The sequence below is a fragment of the Hyperoodon ampullatus genome (genome assembly GCF_949752795.1).
Source record: "Hyperoodon ampullatus genome assembly, chromosome: 2".
Taxonomy (NCBI): domain Eukaryota; kingdom Metazoa; phylum Chordata; class Mammalia; order Artiodactyla; family Ziphiidae; genus Hyperoodon; species Hyperoodon ampullatus.
The window spans coordinates 161,925,657-161,945,177 of record NC_136915.1 but is presented as its reverse complement, the minus strand read 5'-3'; the positions used below and the strand labels follow the sequence as shown (position 1 = coordinate 161,945,177).

The 19,521-nt window shown below is 37.1% G+C and overlaps 2 protein-coding genes across 5 annotated transcripts in view; one reads left to right on the top strand and one right to left on the bottom strand.

Moving 5' to 3' along the window:
- Positions 1-19,521, bottom strand: part of ABL2 (ABL proto-oncogene 2, non-receptor tyrosine kinase) — a gene marked incomplete at both ends in the record, with an annotated part of 111,370 nt that overhangs the window by 71,606 nt on the left and 20,243 nt on the right. The gene's annotated exons all lie outside the window — the stretch shown is intronic.
- Positions 8,682-8,957, top strand: LOC307049247 (mitochondrial import inner membrane translocase subunit TIM14-like; the record flags this gene model as incomplete). Its single annotated transcript, XM_079698700.1, has 1 exon — positions 8,682-8,957. The coding sequence occupies one exon, from the start codon at positions 8,682-8,684 to the stop codon at positions 8,955-8,957; it is 276 nt and encodes a 91-aa protein (XP_079554826.1).

The window sequence follows — 19,521 nt, the reverse complement described above, 5'->3', positions numbered from 1 at the left end:
ACAACCCTGCGAGTAGAAAAGTGCTAAAATTATCCCTATTTTAAAAATGCAGAAACTGAAGCTTAGCTAGATTCAGTAACTTAAAACACAGTTTCCAAAAAAACTGTAGTTTTTAAACATCTACATTATATTCAGAATTGAGATAAAACTTACATACCAAAAAGATAAACAAGATATGTATTACATTTAACAGTCAGTTTCTATAGTATTCTATTACAAGAAAATTACTGCATCAAAATGTTTAAGTAAGGGACAAGAAAGATGTCTCAAAAATAAGAAAATAATAAAATTACTATATTTTTTAAATTTAATTTTATTTATATTTGGCTGTATTGGGTCTTTGTTGCTGTGCACAGGCTTTCCCTAATTGAGGCGAGTGGGGACTACTCTTCGTTGCAGTGCGCGGGCTTCTCACTTCAATGGCTTGTTGCAGAGCATGGGCTCTAGGCATGCACACTTCAGTACCTGCAGCATGCGGGCTCAACGGTTGTGGCGCATGGGCTCTAGGGCACGCAGGCTTCAGTAGTTGTGGCTTGCAGGTTGTAGAGCACAGGTTCAGTAGTTGTGGTGAACAGGCTTAGTTGCTCCGCGGCATGTGGGATCTTCCCCAGACCAGAGATCGAACCTGTGTCCCCTGCATTGGCAGGTGGATTCTTAACCACTGAGCCACCAGGGAAGTCCCAAGAATGACTATATTCTTAAACCATTAAAACTACTGATTTGAGTCTAATAATACACACTAATGCTAAATATAACCACTCTTCCACTCAATTTATTTACTGTATAACAAACAACGCTGTTTTTAGTTTGAGAAATTTTTGACTACATATTTGTTTTGTGTTATTTTTACTGGAAACTATTTACAGGTCAGTATTTTACTGTATCTATTAATAACTGCAACTTATTTTTGTAGTGTGCTTTCCAGTTAAAATCTTTCAAGTAAATGGGGTAGGCACAGGTGTTTCTCCTACAGTAAGTTTTCAAAACTCGAATTGGATATGACTAATCAAGGAACACAATTCATACTGCATAGAATGCTACTGGTTAAAATTCACAATCAAGGAAAACACTGTGTGTGCATCACCTTCAAGACAGATGCTGGGTGATTAAGGAGTGAGGTGTTATTTCCTTTGCCAACGATAGTTGTGACTTTTCCTGCCAATTATTATTTTTATAACCAAGTGTCAGTATAGCTGGCTATGTCTGCCTGTGATTAGTATCAAACATTGCTCAAGAAAGCAATTTCTTTCACAACTCTTCCACAAAGAGCACATTTCAGTTATAAGCAGCTTTCATTTTTTCCTCTACTTTGGCTAGAATCACTAGATATACCAATTTACATACCAACAGGGTGCTTTAGAGTTCAATATTTATGGGTGTTTTAACAGTCTCATTACCTCAAAGTTTTGGAAACTGTAACTATTTTGTTAGGAGTTAACCAAGTTTGTTTCTACATATCTGTAAATATTTGGCTTGCTAAATAATAATGTCAATAAAAATTTAAGAATAACATTATTTAAAATTTAAAAATTAATTAAAGATACTTTCTTCATTTAATTTTTTAAACTATTAAGCATATTAAAATGCTATCAACATCCTTAGCTATTTGTTAAATCAAGTGTCCCAATGATTCTTATAAGCAAAACCATTCAATCTACTTGCAGTTACTTATACCTCAAAAAAATAATGAATGTCCTAAAATATTCCATAAATCAGACAACTCTATAAAGCCAAACTGGTTCTTCGTATTAAAATTAGTAAGGCCTTTAAGCTTTTAACAGAAAAATTTCCACTTATACTTTGCATACTTAACTCTTCTAAATAAAGTTAACTATGTAAAATTTAATTCAAATCAAAATAAATAAGAAAGCAATAAACATAACTAGAAAGCTGGAAATTAAGATTAAAAGGTTTAGATACTGTATTCCTAGAAATTCCAAGTTGACTTTCACTTGGAGGAAGATAATCAAGGCTGTCATCTTCTCAATATAAAGAGAGCATCTTTATATGTATGCACAAAGCACTCAAGATAATCATAAAGCAGCAATTTAACAACAAAAAAGGATAACTCCTGTCTTTATTAGTGTACAACTGAAACAGTCAAAAAATCATAAAACAAACATAAAGCAAAATGTTACAGAAGAGCACTGAATCAGAAATCAGAAGACCTAAGCTATAATCTTTTCTCCATCAGAGATATGAAAATTTACTGTGTTTCTATTTCCCCATCTGCAAAATTAAGGGGCAGGGGAAGAGATCATCCTAAGGTTATTTGCAGCTCAAATCTTATGATTCCATGAACCAAACTGAGGTTATATCTTATTTTCTTTTCTTAAATAGAAATAATAATAAATTATTACATAATTGGGGTTAAAGGTAGCCTTATACTATCTAAAAGATAGTTGTAGATAAAGACTATGGCAAAAATAAAAATCCAAGAAAAGGTATGAAAATATATAAATAAAAATACATACTACTTCTCTGGATAAAGTTCCTTCTGTAAACATTTGAAAAAATTTGAAATTATCTTCTACACCATCAATGTGAAACTTTTAATAGCTACTGTATAAGTCATAGGAACATTATACAAGCAGATGAAATTAATAGAAATTAAGAATAGAGAAAATTATCAATGCCCTTGTAGGCTATAACTATATAATGTGTAATATAATATTTTTGGAATTCACTTTCAGAGTTCTTTCTTGAGTGGGTGTATGACGATGCTAGTTATTTCAACGCAGTCCCTAAATTTGACTGGATCCAGCAATTCCTTATTTAAAAGATTTCATAAACTCTCAATATACTAGGCTTTCCCTTTAACTTTCATTTTCTATTCCTCTTCTCCTTCCAACACTAACTATATTTAAGTATGCTTCACAGTGTCTGTTTCAATTTTCTATTTCCTACATCTTTACCATGTCGGATCTTTATGTCTCCCTTATCCATGACTTCAACTTTGATTCAAAATGCCTTTATTCACCCATTTAGATATTAAGAGTCCTGAGACTTATTTCCTTTGATGCAATTCCTTTCCACAATATCAAACACAGGAAGTTCGCTAGCAAATTCAGATATATTACTCAGTGACTCGAAAGTTTAAATTTTACATGTTGACATTTGTATATTCCATTTATTTTCACCACTAGCAACCTACTTGCTTAAAGTCTAAGAATTTTGACTTTTAAATACTTTTTAGCATATCGACACACGCTGGAGAAACCAAAGCAGTTTCAAATTTGAAAAGTCACCTAGTCAAACTGGAGAGGAAAACACAGCACCCAATATTTGTCAAAAATCTGCAACATAGCCTTTTTTGGAAGGCCTAAGAAAAAAATTTACTACATACTGTAATATAACTATAAAAGGTATTGGAAGTTCTTTTGGGAATCTTACCATATTTCTTTAAGATGCAAGTGATGCTTGGGGAATCTATACAAACAAATTTAAATCAGTACAGAGTTTAACTATAATTTCTAAAGTTACCATTTAAAAATGAATATGCATTATGAATTTACTGTCATTTCTTACCCCATTATTCAACAGTAAAAGTCAAATCCTAGAGAGAAGTGACACCAAACTAAATTTTTTTTTTTTTTTTTTTTGCGGTACGCGGGCCTCTCACTGTTGTGGCCTTTCCCATTGCGGAGCACAGGCTCCGGACGCGCAGGCTCAGCGGCCATGGCTCACGGGTACAGCCGCTCCGCGGCATGTGGGATCCTCCCGGACCGGGGCACGAACCCGTGTCTCCCGCATCGGCAGGCGGACTCAACCACTGCGCCACCAGGGAAGCCCGACACCAAACTAAATTTGATAAAGCTCTTTGTATCCAGTACACTGCTGCATATCCTATGGCTATTTTAGACTCATAACTAGTTTCTCTGCTTTCACCTCTGCCCCCAAGAGTTTATTCTCCACAAAGTGGACAGATTGAACCTTTTAAAATATAACCCCCCTACACCAATAGATCCCCATCCTACACACAATCTTTACCTTCTTTCTCCCTGTATGTATTATCTCCTAGCATTCTCTGCCTGAGCCACTCATCTCTATCCAGTCCAGCCTCCTCCGCCATTCTGGAAGGATAAAAACCTCTGCTTTACAAATATTCTCCAGAATTTTGCCTTTGATGGTCCTCTTCCTGGAATATTTTTTTTCTCCTGAAAGTCCTAAGTCTCACTCCTTCAGATCATTCAATTCTCTAACTGAAATGTCACCCTACCAGAGGCTTTCTCTGACCACCCAATCCAAAACAGCATTCCCCCTATCACTCTTATTTACCAGCTTTATATTACTCTCAGAACTCATCACCACATGATATAGTAAATTTAAAAAAAAAAGAGCCTATCTCTACCCACTACAAGATAATCTCCATGAAGGTAGGTGGTTTCATTTGTCCAATGCCATATTCCCAGTACCAAGAAAGCGCAACTATTAAATGTAGTTGGCCCACCATATCCGTGGGTTCCACACTGGCAGATTCAACCAACCACAGATGGAAAATAATCAGGGGAAGAAAAAAAAAACCCAGACAGTTCCAAAAAGCAAAACTTCAATTTGCAGCATGCCAGCATCTATCTACATAGCATTTATACTGTATTTACAGGATCTAGGTATTTTCACCATGAGACACTTAGCCACAAGCAGTTTTGCCAAACAACTGGTTGGCCATAAGACCACTTTGCATAAAAGATAAAATAACTGATCAACAGTTTAGGTTTCATTACACTAGAAAATGATAACCTATCAGTTTTTGCAAATCTTTTGGGGGGCACAGTCATCCTTCCCACCCAACAAAACCAAAAGTTTACCAAGCTATAGCAAACACAAAAGAGGCAGTTAATAATTCACAAGCCTTCAAGAGCATTAATTATTGATTCTTTAGCTAATTCAGATACAACAGCTTGTTCTCTAATGCCATCTTTACCAATTTTATCACTCGATATAAGAAGCTGGAGGCAAAAGAAGACTCAAGCTCCTCCTATCCCCCCAAAAAGAAATGGTTACATGATTTTTTTTTTTTTTTTTTTTGGCTGCATTGGGTCTTCGTTGCTGAATGCTCTAGCTGCAGTGAGCAGGGGCTACTCTTTGTTGTGGTGAGTGGGCTTCTCATTGCAGTGGCCTCTCTTGTTGTGGAGCAAGGGCTCTAGGCGCTCAGGCTTCAGTAGTTGTGGCACATGAGCTCAGCAGTTGTGGCGCATGGGCTTAGTTGCTCTGCGGCATGTAGGATCTTCCCGGACCAGGGATCGAACCCGTGTCCCCTGCATTGGCAGGCGGATTCTTAACCACTGCGCCACCAGGGAAGTCCACGTGATTCTTGATGAGTATAAGTTTCTTGAAAATGGTGAAAATTTTTTGCTATTCAATAGTGAAGAACGTGATGTAGACAGAATTTTGGTATTTAGCACTGAATCTGGCTTAGATGATATGATGAAATATAAGGACTGGGCATGTGATGGAACACTTAAATGCAGTCCAGATGTGTACTACCAGTTATATACGTTACATATATTAATAAGAAATAGCAGCATCCCTTTTCCATTTTACTTCTAGGGAGAGCTGAAGACACTTAACAGCAAATTTTTTTATACTGTAAAGAACCTACATCCAGCATTAGATCCTGAATCCTCAATGTTCGACTTTGAGAAAGAAGTATCACTTTATTCCCAATACAGCCGAAAACAACTATAACCATGAATCTCCAAACACTTTAAATATATTCAAGTATTTTTTGTACTTTCATTTTTCATAATAGGATCTTTTTAAATTTTTGTTTTCAATTTTTCATGTTTCATTAGGTCCTTTTTAATGTCTCTCTTTTACTTTTGTTATTTTTTAAGGCAAAATTGTCTTATGGTCAAGTAGTTGTGCAGTGAACCTGCTTCCAGCATAATTCTTTGCAGCAAAGATTCTTAGGGCAAAAATACTGTACACAGTATTTACAACTACTTACATAGCATCTACATTGTATTAGGCATTATAAGTAATCACAAGATGATTTAAAGTATACAGAGGACATGCGTAGGTTATATGCAAATATTACACCATTTTAAATGAGACTTGAACATCCTCAGATTTTGGCATCTGCAGAGGGCCCTAGAATCAATATCCTGCAGATACTGAGGGACAACTGTAAATGAAAAATTTAAACATCTGACTCTAAAATCCATGCTATCAACTTTAATTATTCACACATACCAAAGAAGTCCTTTAAATAATAAATGTTCAAAGTGTATTTAAACTGGAAATATTGCTTCTGGAGAAGAGAACCGGATGGCTAAAGGGAGAGAGATACGGGACAATTAAATGTATACCTCTTAAATCTTGAACTATTTAATGTGTTAACACTATATTAGTGTGTTAACTTTTCATTTATTATAGTAATGTGTTAACTTCAATCTTGAATTATATTAATGTGTTAACTTTCTATTAATTTTAATAACATTTTAAAATTTGATAGTAATATTGATGCTGGAATTACATAAACTTCCCAGTTCAATTCTGCATTTTCAAGATGTGGAACACTACTGGTAAAAATATGACATTATTCATGTCCTGGGATAGTTTAATAAGGTTTTTCAGGAATTTCTCAGAGCACAAGAACTTTTACGTTCCCTTCTTAAATGTTCCCTTACTGTTGAATCATATTAACTAGTTCTCTTACTCTTGTAAGTCACTAGAAAGTTGTTAGCTACATTCACTAGTTCATTCAGGTAGGGTAAAACAGCCAACTGTGGTAATACCTTTACTAACTAATTATAAGGTTGTTTGCCAAGGACATTGTTATCAGAAATTTTGTCACCAAAGACAGCAATTACAAAGAATATTCTAAGATATGCTCCAGTATAGCCAGAATTTAAAGTCCTAGCCCTGGTAATGGGGTTGGTGAGAAGGGAAGGGAAAAGTGGAAGCAGCTGTTCAGTCACTTCCTGTTATCTACTCTAACCACAGCTAATCCCCAAGTTAGACAGGAAGTTACTCCCAGTTCTCTTGAAAACATTGCTCCTCTCAACTGACATGAAGGCCTTGTGAAGAAGGTCATCTTCAGAAGAGAAAACCCAGCATGACGATAGTAATGAAATCTTTCACAGATCAACACTAGACTTAAGGACCTTCCCAGGACTTTATACTTGTATTATATCACGAAGGATCAGAATTATAAACCATACTTGAAAGAATAAACACTGATTTCTGCCAGCTATAACATAAGAGACCACTGCACTTAATTTTCAAATTCAGATAATGCTGAATACTTTTCCAACTCTTGTATATTAAAATATTAGGTGTTACGTGATATGACAATCTTCCTGTATGAAATCATTTTAACTATATACACATATTCCCACAACATTTAAGTAATCTCTACTTAATAAAAATTTTTTTAAAACCCAAGAGTTTTCCCAAAACTACCAAGAAACAGTTTATATAGTGTTATATGAAAGATGGAACAATTAATTACTCCCTCAACTGAAGTCAGAGGAAAAAAATGACGATCAGTTGGAACCTGTCATATAAAAATTAAGTTTGGACCTAAGCAAAAATACTATAATGGTCTTTCTTTTGTTTTGTTTACTTTAAAAAAAAAACACACTGCAAACAAACAAAAAAGTATTAAAAGCAAGAGAGTCTAACAGTGACACTGTGACATTTTGCCTTTCCTCTAGTCAAAATACAACAAAACATGAACCAGTCACATTTCATTTATTAATCATTGTACATAGCAGGGAACTGAACCATACTCAGCAGTTACAGAACTAGTTACGAAAAATGGTTCATAGGAATACTCTGGCTCTCATTCTACCATAGGTATACATAGCTGGTATCTAGGTCATGCTAGTCAATCTAACCAGATGCATAACTAAAAGCCCTGATTATCCCAACACTCTCTAGCTCTTTCCCCATTTTGCTAGGGAGATAAAGATTTTTTTAAAAAAAACACAATATGAGAAAGTCAAACACAGTCCTTCTACCCAACACTGTTATCACCATAATATCCTATAAAATCATCACCCAAGCTCAAATTAAAACAAACTCTCAGTAATTCCTATACCACCTTTATTTTCAATGGACAAATATATATACTTGCTCTTATCCCAGACTGTCTGAAAAATGGAAACATTTTTCAAAGGATGCTATCATGATGGCACATGATTTCACCCATCTGTTGTACTTACAAATAGCAGAAATCAGATGAATTGATGAGTTAAATCTGACAAAGTCACTTTAAGAATCTATGTTCAAGGCATACAGGAATGAAATCTATGATATGTAGAAAATTCATACAATCATATCATAGACGAAATCAAAAAAGGGCTTAGGAAAAATAAAGAAAGAATAAATTTTTGGCTAACTGAAGTATTTTCTGAAACATTAAGTGTGATAAACTTTTCCTAGTAAGCACAAGAGCCTAAATTGCTTTCTTGAATCTGGGAGATGTTGGTCAAAGGGTACAAAGTTTCAGTTATGCAAGGTGAATAAATTCTGGAGGTCTAATGTACAGCATGGTGACTGGAGTTAAAAATAATGTATTTGGGGTTTTGCACGTGCTGGTGGTGGCCGCGTCGCTTTGTGGTAGAGGCATAGAGTTGGTGGGGTGGGATGAACCACGCTCCCAGTGGAAGCAGAGGAGCCGAGCAGGAACCATTTGCTGCTGCAGGATTTGCAGGCCATTACGCTTTGCAAGGATGAAGCATATGGAGCCTCAAGTAAAACAAGTTTTTCAAAGTCTACCAAAATCTGCCTTCAGTGGTGGCTATTACAGAGGTGGGTTTGAGCCCAAAATGACAAAACAGGAAGCAGCATTAATACTAGATGTAAGCCTTACTGCCAATAAGGGAAAAATAAGAGATGCTCATCAACGAATTATGCTTTTAAATCACCCAGACAAGGGAGGATCTCCTTATATAGCACTCAAAATCAATGAAGCTAAAGATTTACTAGAAGGTCAAGCTAAAAAATGAAGTAAATGCATGATGAGTTTTAAGTTCTTACTCATTTATGTATATGAGTACCAGCTTTTTATAATAAAATGCCTCAAAGCTAAAAATAATAATAATAATAATAATGTATACCTGAAATTTGCTGAGACAGTAGGTCTTAAGTGTTCTCAACATTAAAAAAAAAGGAAAATGATAACTTTGTGAGGTGATGGATATGTTAATTTGCTTGACTGTGGTGTTCATTTCACAATGTATACACATCAAAACATCATGCCTGTTGTATCATCAACATATATCAAAACATAACAAACATACAACTTGATGCCTTAATTAAATATGCACAATTACCATTTGTCAATTATACCTTAATAAAGCTGAAAAAAAAATGCTGTAAATTCTTCCACAGATGAATATTGTCAAATTAATAACCCAAACCAGTCCTAAAAAGTATACTTTTTTTAATGTAAGCAAGCAGAAAAGTAATAATTTTATTAAGCAAGAGATGATTTTTAAACTATAGTAGCAACTGTATTTTCTTCCTAAGAATTTTCTTCCTAAGTACTGGAGTCTCCCCTAGTGGACTGGTGAGGAACAGTTTTTTTGGTTATTAAATTGAACTTTTAAGTATTTGAGCATGACAAATTCACTAAAACTCTTACCTGAAAAGCAGATTTTTTCCATGGTCAAAGCAATGTTAACATATTTTTTAAATTTCGTAATTTTGAAGTCAGTAGGGGCCCTGTAAGACAGAACCAAGTCTGCTTCTTGAAAAAATACTGTTTCCAATGTTTCAAATATAATCTCTTCCAAGAATTGTTTTATAAACTGGGCATGAATTTAGAAATGTAAAATCAATCTTCTTTAACAGTTTCCTAAAAACATAATTTAAAGCAAAAGAAGTTTACTAGAAAAATTACTTGGAAGAAGGAGATTGCCAAGCCCGTGGCCAGGCAGGGGTGCCCGAAGCCTCAGGCTTTGTGTCTGGAGGTATTGCAGTGGTTCCATGGGAGTAACCCAGTATATGGCCAAAGTGTTCCTGGGGCATTTCAACATATGACAAATAAAACTCAAAATACCATAAAAAGGAGAGCAGCCAAGATGGATCAGTGAACTAGAAGACAGAGTAGTGGAAATCACCGCCACAAAACAAAGAATGAAAAGAAATGAGGACAGTTTAAGAGACCTCTGCGACAACATCAAGCGCACTAATATTCACATTATAGGGGTCCCAGAAGGAGGAGAGAGAGAGAAAGGGCCTGAGAAAACACGTGAAGAGATAATAGCTGAAAACATCCCTAACCTGGGAAAGGAAACAGTCACAAGTCCAGGAAGCACAGAGAGTCCCATACAGGATTAACCCGCAGAGGAAGACATCAAGACACACTATAATCAAAATGACAAAACTTAAAAGATAAAGGGAGAATACTAAAAGAAAATTACTCAAATTACCTCACTGATCTAAATGTGAACAATCGAATTATGAATATTAAGCAGAATACTTTTAAAGAGCTAGTGGTTACAAAAAATGAATTTGAGAAACTACTGACAAAGGCTTGAAAATAATGTTTTTACATACCACGTAATTTCTGATAATATGTAGAATAAGAAGAATGGCTTAAAAACAAATTTTTAAGACTCTATATACATAAAACTAATAGACTATTTCATATTTTTGCCAAGTAATCGAGCAAAATCTAATGAAGAATACAAGTATACAAAGCCTTTTCAATTATACTTAACACATTGAAAATAATGCTACCATGCTTTCTCCATCCACATGGTCTTTATACATTCTGTTCCCTCTATCTGAAACACTCTTCCCCACTCCTATCTACTAATATATTTAATAACTCTCCATCCTTCAAATCTCAACTAAATCAGCACTAACCTCCCTGACTAGGTAAAATTTCACTATTATTGCTTCTCATAGCACTATGTATCTCACCTTTTATTGACTTATTTAAATAATGGCTGCTCATTTTATTAGGTTACTTAGAGAGTTCTATCATTAGTTCTACTATTAGGTTGCTGTGAAAATTAAGCGATACGTGTGTAAACCACCTAGAACAATGCCAGCCACATGTAAATACTATTAGTATTGGCCCCATTAAACCTGTAAGAGGTAAACTTTGCTTCTGTCATCTAAGATTATTCTCTAGAGTTTTAGTTTGTTGTTAAAAACTACTTCATTACTAGCATTAACACAGTACTAGAGTTGTTCTCATCTATTCCTTGTCAAACTGTTTGATACTCCTCTCCTCAAGAGGCAGTGCTTAATTCCCTACCCTTGGAGTAGATTTAGGGACTCGCTTTTAACAAATAGAGTAAGATGGATGTAAAGTTGTGTGACTTGGGGACTAGGTCATAAAGGGAATTATGACATTCTGTTCGAAGATTACTTGCTCTGGGGAAAGCCAGCTGCCATACTATGAGGACATTCAGACAGCCATGCAGAGGGGCCCATGGGGCAAGGAACTGAAGCCTCCCACCAGCAGCCACATGCATAAGCCATCTTGCAAACAGATCCTCTAGCCCCATACAAGCCTTCAGATGACTGCAGCTCCAGCTGGCAGCTTGACTGAAACTTCACAAGACACCGTGAGCCAGAACCACCGAGCTCAGAAACTTCTGGATATCTGACACTGAGAAATCATGTGAGATCATAAATATTGGTAGTTTTAAGCTGCTAAACTCTGGAATAACTGGTTACTCAGCAATATATATAAAGTACTGTATATGTTTAAAGAAAAAGAGGATGATGATAGTAAATGAAGAAACAGAAGACACTATCAAAAAAGACCAACAGGGGCTTCCCTGGTGGCGCAGTGGCTGAGAGTCCGCCTGCCGATGCAGGGGACACGGGTTCATGCCCCGGTCCGGGAAGATCCCACATGCCGCGGAGCGGCTGGGCCCGTGAGCCACGGCCGCTGAGCCTGCGCGTCCGGAGCCTGTGCTCCACAACAGGAGAGGCCACAACAGTGAGAGGCCCATGTACCGCAATTAAAAAAAAAAAAAAAAAAAGACCAACAACTTAACAAAAAAATAAAGCTGATTTATTTTTGGGCAAAAGACTTGAATAGACATTTCTCCAAAGAAGATATATAAATGGCCAATAAGCACATGCAAAGATGCTCAACATCACTAATCACTAGGTAAGTGCAAACTGAAACCACAATGATATACTACCTCATACCCATTAGGATGGTTACCACCAAAAATAATAATAATAATAAATGTTGATGACTATGTGGTAATACTGGAACCCCTGTGTAGTACTGGGAGGAACATAAAGTGATGCAGCCACTATGGAAAACAGTATGGCACTTCCTCAAATATAGATTTACCATATAATCCAACAATTCCACTTCTGGATATATACCCCCAACATAATAAAGCAGGGTCTCAAAGACATATTTGTACACCAATGTTCATAGCAGTATCACTCACAGTAGTCAAAAGGTGGAGGCAACCCAAGCGGTCCATTAACAGATGAATAGATAAACAAAATGTGGAACATGCATACAATGAAATATCATCTGACACATGCTACAACATGGATGAACCTTAAGGACATTATGTTAAATGAAATAAGCTAATCACAAAAGGACAAATACTGTATGATTCCACTTATATGAGGTACTTAGAGTAGGCAAAGTCATAGAGAAAATGTAGAATGGTGGTTGCCAGGGACTGGAGGAAGGGTAAGTGAGGAGTTACTGTTTCATAGGTACAGAGTTTCAGTTTTGCAGGATGAAAAGAACTCTGAAGATGGATAGTGGCGATGGTTACACAATGCGAATGTTATTAATGCCAGTGAACTGTACACTTAAACTGTTAAAATGGTAAATTTTATATTATGTGTATTTTACCACAGTTTTTAAAAAAACAGTTTAAAGAGGATCAAATAGAACTTGCAGAAATGGAAAATATAATCACTGAAATTAGAAGTCTGATGGATTAAATAGCTCATTAGATCAGGTAAAGAGCACTCTGAAGAAATACACAAAATGTAGCACAGTGATACAACAACTGAAAATACAGAACAGAGGTTAAGCAACATGAGAATAGAACAAAAGGTCCAACATATGTCTAAACAATGTTGAAAAAGAAAAGAGTAGAGAGGGAATCCCCTGGCTGTCCAATGGTTGGGACTCGGCACTTTGACTGCCAAGGGCTCAAGGGTTCAATCCCTGGTTGGGGCACTAAGATCCTGCAACCTATGCAGCATGGCCAAAAAGAAAAAAGCACAAAGAATTACCAGCAGGATAAATAATAAGAAATCTATACCTAGTAGTTACTGTGTAGTGAAAATGCTAAATACTAAAGACAAAAAGATTTACAAAACCACCAAAAAGAAATGATAGACTGTCTCCAGGAAGGATAATTATAATGACAGCTAACTTCTCAATAGCAATAATGGAACCCAGGGGATAATAAAATAATATACTGAGAAAAGTGAACACTAAAGCAGATATACTTCAAGGCTGTGGGATTTAGCCTAGTAAATGCACCTGCTTGGTTCAGTAGGAATGCACTTTTTTTCTTTTTAATATTCTACAGGTGATGTTGATACATACTCCTGGTTAAGCAGAGGAGGCAAAGGAGGAAAAGGTAGAAAGAGAGGGAGGGAACAAAATAAACAAAACAAAATGTTAACAATTAGGAAAACAGGGCAAAGAGTAAAAGAGTTCTGAATTTTTTCTTGCAACTATTCTATAATGTTAACTTTCAAAATAAAGTTATAGGGCTTCCCTGGTGGTGCAGTGGTTAAGAATCCGCCTGCCAATGCAGGGGACAAGGGTTTGAGCCCTGGTCCAGGAAGATCCCACATGCCATGGAGCAACTAAGCCCGTGCGCCACAACTACTGAGCCTGCGCTCTAGAGCCCGTGAGCCACAACTACTGAGCCCACGTGCCACAACTACTGAAGCCCCGGCGCCTAGAGCCCGTGCTCCACAACAAGAGAAGCCACCGCAATGAGGAGCCTGCGCACCGCAACGAAGAGTAGCCCCCGCTCACTGCAACTAGAGAAAGCCCACACACGGCAACAAAGACCCAACACAGCCAAAAATAAATAAATAAAAATAAATTTAAAAAATAAAGTTATAAAAAGAACAAAAACACATACATACATCAGAATTATACAATTCTGTTTTAAAATGCCACTATTTCTAAACACTGATTCTAAAAATTCTAATAGGAAATCATGCCTATAAATTAGTCCAAATTGTCCCATTATTACCTGGGAGTATTCATCATGAGAGAATAGAGGTTGGATGCATTTAATCAGTTACTGAAACTTGATAACACACAGGTGTCAACTAATTCATGACAACCTCACCATAAAGGTACAGAAAAACATTCATTAAGTTTCTATGCCTTCCCTAGCCCGTTCTTGACTTTGTACTTAATGATGTTCTCAGTTCTTAAACTATGAAAAGTTCCCCTGGGTGATTTTGGAGATAAATTTAAAATTCCATTTTCTAAAACTTAATGATTCTTCTCTCCTCACTAACCTTCACACCCAACCTCACAACAAAACAATAAGGAGAAGAGAAACACAAGCTTCACGTTCTCTCCTTTTTCCCCTTTAAATTTCTCCAATCTCTCTATATCTTGAAGAGCAGAAAAAGTATAACAATTTTTAAGACAATTCTGTGCAAGACAGTGGGAGAAACTTTGTATACATTATCTTGTTTAATAATCAAGCCAGCCATACAGCAGGTATTATCCTCATTTTATAATGAGGAAATAAGTTCAAACAATTCACATAGTTAATAAACCACAATTCTAACCCAAATCTGTCTAGCTCCAAAACCCCTGTACTTTCTACATCATAGTGCTTTGAGTCACATTTGTTGCCTCAAGTTCTCCTTTTAGAATAACATGTTTATGAAGTACAGAACCTTAGCAGACAGCCTGACACCAAGATCCAGCTTCACAAAAATAGAACCTTGAACAGAAGTTTCTCAGTCACAGATTAAGAGCTTTATTCCCTCTCCTATAAACCCCAAAATTACTTTTAGTTTCATTTATTCTATCTACTACCCTATTTAGACATAACTTAAACCAAAAAAAATGACATCTACCTATTGGATACTTCCATGTAGAGGCTTTTCCCATGAGCATCGTAGATTCCAGTTATAATTTTATCTGATCCACTGTTGTGTTGGGGGGCTTCCCCAAGATCACTCCCAGGTTCAATGATTCACTATGACAACTGAGCACACAGTTGTATTTATAGTAATGATTTATTGAAGCTAAAAGATACAAAGCAAAATCAGCAAAGGGAAAAGTCAGATGGGGTAGAGTCTGCAGGAAATCAGGTTCAAGCTTCCAAGAGACTTCTCCCAGGGGAGTCACAAAAGACACACTTAACTCCTCCAACAATGAGTTTTAGCAACATGTGTAAAATGCTGTCTACAGGGTAAGCTCCTTAGAGGTTCGGTACCCAAGGTTTTTCTTAGGGGCTGGTCACATAGGCACCCTCTACCTACCATGTAGCAAAATTCCAGACTCCCAGAAGGAAAGTAGGTGCTGAACATAAACCACATTGTTTGTACTAACAGTTTAGACACAGTGAGCCACTCTTCACAGTTCTGGGAATGGTGGAAACCCTCCCAAAATCAAAGTTCCTAGACACCAGCCAAGGGCCAACCTTGTAAGCAGGGGGTTCTAAGGATTATTGGTCTCAAGCCTGCTTATGTTCAGTCTTTTCTGCACCGCTGAGATGTTCTCTTTGGAAACAACGTACCGCTGCTGTTTTGTTTTTGGTGATCCCTGTTTTCTATCCAAAATGTGTCTCCAGGGACTTCACTGGTGGCGCAGTGGTTAAGAATCCACCTGCCAATGCAGGGGACACGGGTTCAAGCCCTGGTCCAGGAAGATCCCACATGCCGCAGAGCAACCAAGCCCGTGCGCCACAACTACTGAGCCTGCACTCTAGAGCCAGATAGCCACAACTACTGAGCCCGCATGCCACAACTACTGAAGCCCGTGCACCTAGAGACCGTGCTCCGCAACAAGAGAAGCCACCACAATGAGAAACCCACACACCACAACGAAGAGTAGCCCCCGCTCGCCACAATTAGAGAAAGCCCACTCGCAACAGTGAAGACCCAACACAGCCAAACATTAAAAAAAAAAAAAGTGCCTCCATTTCCTGTCATTTTAACTAAAGTTTCCTTTCCTGAGATGTATATGTTTTTTATAACTTATCAGCTGCTTATGCCCAACTTTTAAAACTCTTTTACAAGCCACAAATACACTAGATACACAATGTTATGATTAAATTCTGTATCTAACCTTAAGGAGAATACCTGTGAGAAAAAAATCCTTTTAAGATTTAAAGACAGTAAAAAATTAATCTTAGCACACTGGGATAAAATCATTTGATGCAATTTAATAGATATTATTGATCATTTATACTGCAACAGACTCAATAACTATAATGCTTCTTTAAGGAAAAGGAAAAAAGGGGACCTCACTTCCATTACATTTCTACACATTTCTAGTTAATATGTACATTTACAAATTAGCTGCTAACATTGTTGGAGCACTATCCTTTTATAAATCACCACCTAAAAACTAGACAGTAGGACTTCCCTGGTGGCGCAGTGGTTAAGAATCCGCCTACCAATGCAGGGGACATGGGTTCAAACCCTGGTCCAGGAAGATCCCACATGCCGCGAAGCAACTAAGCCTGTGCGCCACAACTACTGAGCCTGCGCTCTACAGCCCGCGAGCCACAACTACTGAGCCCGCCTGCCACAACTACAGAAGCCTGCGCACCTAGAGCCCGCGCTCCACAACACGAGAGGCCACTGCAATGAGAAGCCCACGCACCACAACAAAGAGTAGGCCCTGCTCGCCACAACTAGAGAAAGCCTGCACACAGCAACGAAGACCCAACGCAGCCAAAAATAAATAAATAAATTTATTTAAAAAAAAAAACTAGACAGTAAACCCACGCTTCCTTCTTCTTGAAAGAAGTTAAACAACTCATGACATTTTAAAAGGAATAGAACACAACCCTGCTGTCCTCCTCCACATTTTTGAGTTAATGCCTCAGACTAAGTATGTTCTGTTCAAAGGGTCATATTAAAAAATTAACATCATAGGAATATTTTACTTTAGCTTAAAAAAGGAAAGGTTTTTAAATATACATATACAAGGTTGTACTTTCTTAGTTTTGGGGTTATATCAGCAAATTAAGCAATGCTGGACTGAATTAGTGACTGGATCTGTACCGTGAAATAATTGCTGAAATGTCATCTGCTTTTTTTCCCTACAATCTCTCCCACTAATGTATCCTGTCCTTAAATAAACTTAATAATGAGCTCAGAAGAATGAAGAATACAGAAGCCTTCAATGAAGAACTTATCTAACTAAGGAAACAGGAATAACAAAAGTGTAAGACAAAAGTATGGGTGTTAAATAATGTGAGGAAGAATAAATGCAAAAGAAGTTCTAAGAGGACCAAAAAAATAAAACCCCTTTCTCCTTTAAGATTTACAAAGTTTCAAAATATATGAAGTGAAAAAAAGACAGTTAACAAAAATTGCATGTATGTTTTATATACTTTTTGATTAACAACACAAACTATGAAAAGAGAGTTTAAAAGGTTACACACGAGGACTTTAATGATTGTTGTCCCCAAACAGGAAGATGGGTTTGGGGTATGTTTTACTTTTTGCTTATGTTCTTTTTTTTTATAATGAAATATACCACTTTTGTAATAAGAAAAAAATAATTCTTTTCCCTTCCCCTTAAAGAAATGAAAGAAACGAGTAGTAAGTAGATGGCTTTTTCCCCCTTTTTCTAGTTTAAAGATGAAGCAAGATCTTTGTAATAAACACGTTATACTTGTACAAGTAATACAAAAAGCAAACATTTCACACTTGGCTGGCCATTCTTCTGTTAGCTTTGTAAGCTGTCCCCTCAAAACTCAGTGATCAAAAATAAATAAAATAAAACAAAATACTCCAGGAAAGATCTCCAAGTTAGAAGCCAGTTAACATGCACCATCACCCTCCCTATTAGTACAGACTGTCCTCTCACTGAGGTCCTCCTTAGACCTTAGATCATTCTTCACATCCATTATTTTCCCCAAAATTATCCTCCTCAAAGTAAACTACTTTTTCTCTTTCTATATTCATTGCAAGTAACAAAAAAAACTACATTTATATTATTGTTAGAAAGCTAGCGACTTCTCTGGTGGTCCAGTGGTAAAGAATCTGTCTTCCGATGCAGAGGACATGGGTTCGATCCCTAGTTGGGGAACTAAGATCCCACATGCCACGCCACAACTACTGAGCTCCTGCGCCTCAACGAGAGAGCCCACGTGCCGCAAAACTACAGAGCCCACACGCCCTGGAGCCCACGCATCACAACTAAAGAGAGAAAACCCACAGGCCACAACTAGAGAGAAACCCGCACGCAACGAAAGATCCCGCATGCCTCAACGAAGATCCCACATGCTGCAACTAAGACCCGATACAGCCAAAAAAATATAAGAAAATAAATAAAATATTAAAATAGTCTTAAAAAAAAAGAAAGCTATAACACAGAAGCTCATGCATTAAGAGAGGCAGCTTGATATACTGGAAAGCACAGTGGGCTAAAGTAAGTCTTACATTACAGTCCAGCTCTGGCGGTGCCACTTATTATACATCATTTAATTTAGTGTAAATAGGAGATAAGAGGATTCTTTTGTGGTAGGTTGTCTTAAGATATTTCTCTTTACACAACACCTGCTAACTGTAAAAAAAAATTGTTTTTCAAATAATATAGACATATGTAGATTTGAAAGTGGAAGCTCCTTTCATATCTCTACTCCCACAACCACCAAGGAGCCTGAGAAGATACTAATAGGATGCTCTTCTAATAGTCCAGCTGATAACATCTGTTTCATTCACAGCTCTCTGGGCCTAAAGGAACCTCCTCTGAATCTGACAGACTCAGAGGTTCTAGAGTTTGAGCTCAACATAGTTACTAGATAGAAATTTAGGTCTTCTCTCTAAGGCAGGAGGTTAGTGTGTTGCATACAACACAAAGAATGACCCAACATTTAGCAACCAGCAGAGCAAACTTAAGGTAGTCATTACTGCTCTCCATCAAATATTTCTAGCTGTCCTCCCAGGCTCATAGCAAAACTGCACCTTCCCCAACCCCCTGACATGATGTGATGCCAAACATCTCTTCTGGTTTTTAAAGTTTCCACTAGTACTTGATTCACCATTCTCTCTTTCCCTCTGCAACGCAACCGCCAGCATTCTAGAATGACGGTGTAAGACTAACAGCCTGGGTCTCTGGGTGAGAAAAGATAGGCAGAATCCCTCTCCCACCTCTGCCAAGACCCCCTCCTCCAACACACACTGATCTACACTGAACAGGTAGTGTGAGTGACAAACTTTTGATGTGTTAATGCACTAAGATTGGGGTGGGGAGCTGTTCTTACCAACCTATAACCTAATCTAACTAGACAAACCAACTGATTCTAAAGTTAATATAAAAAAATAAGCAAGCAGGCATAGCCAGGAATATTCTGAAAATAAAGAGAAATGAACTAGTCCTACTGGATGGCA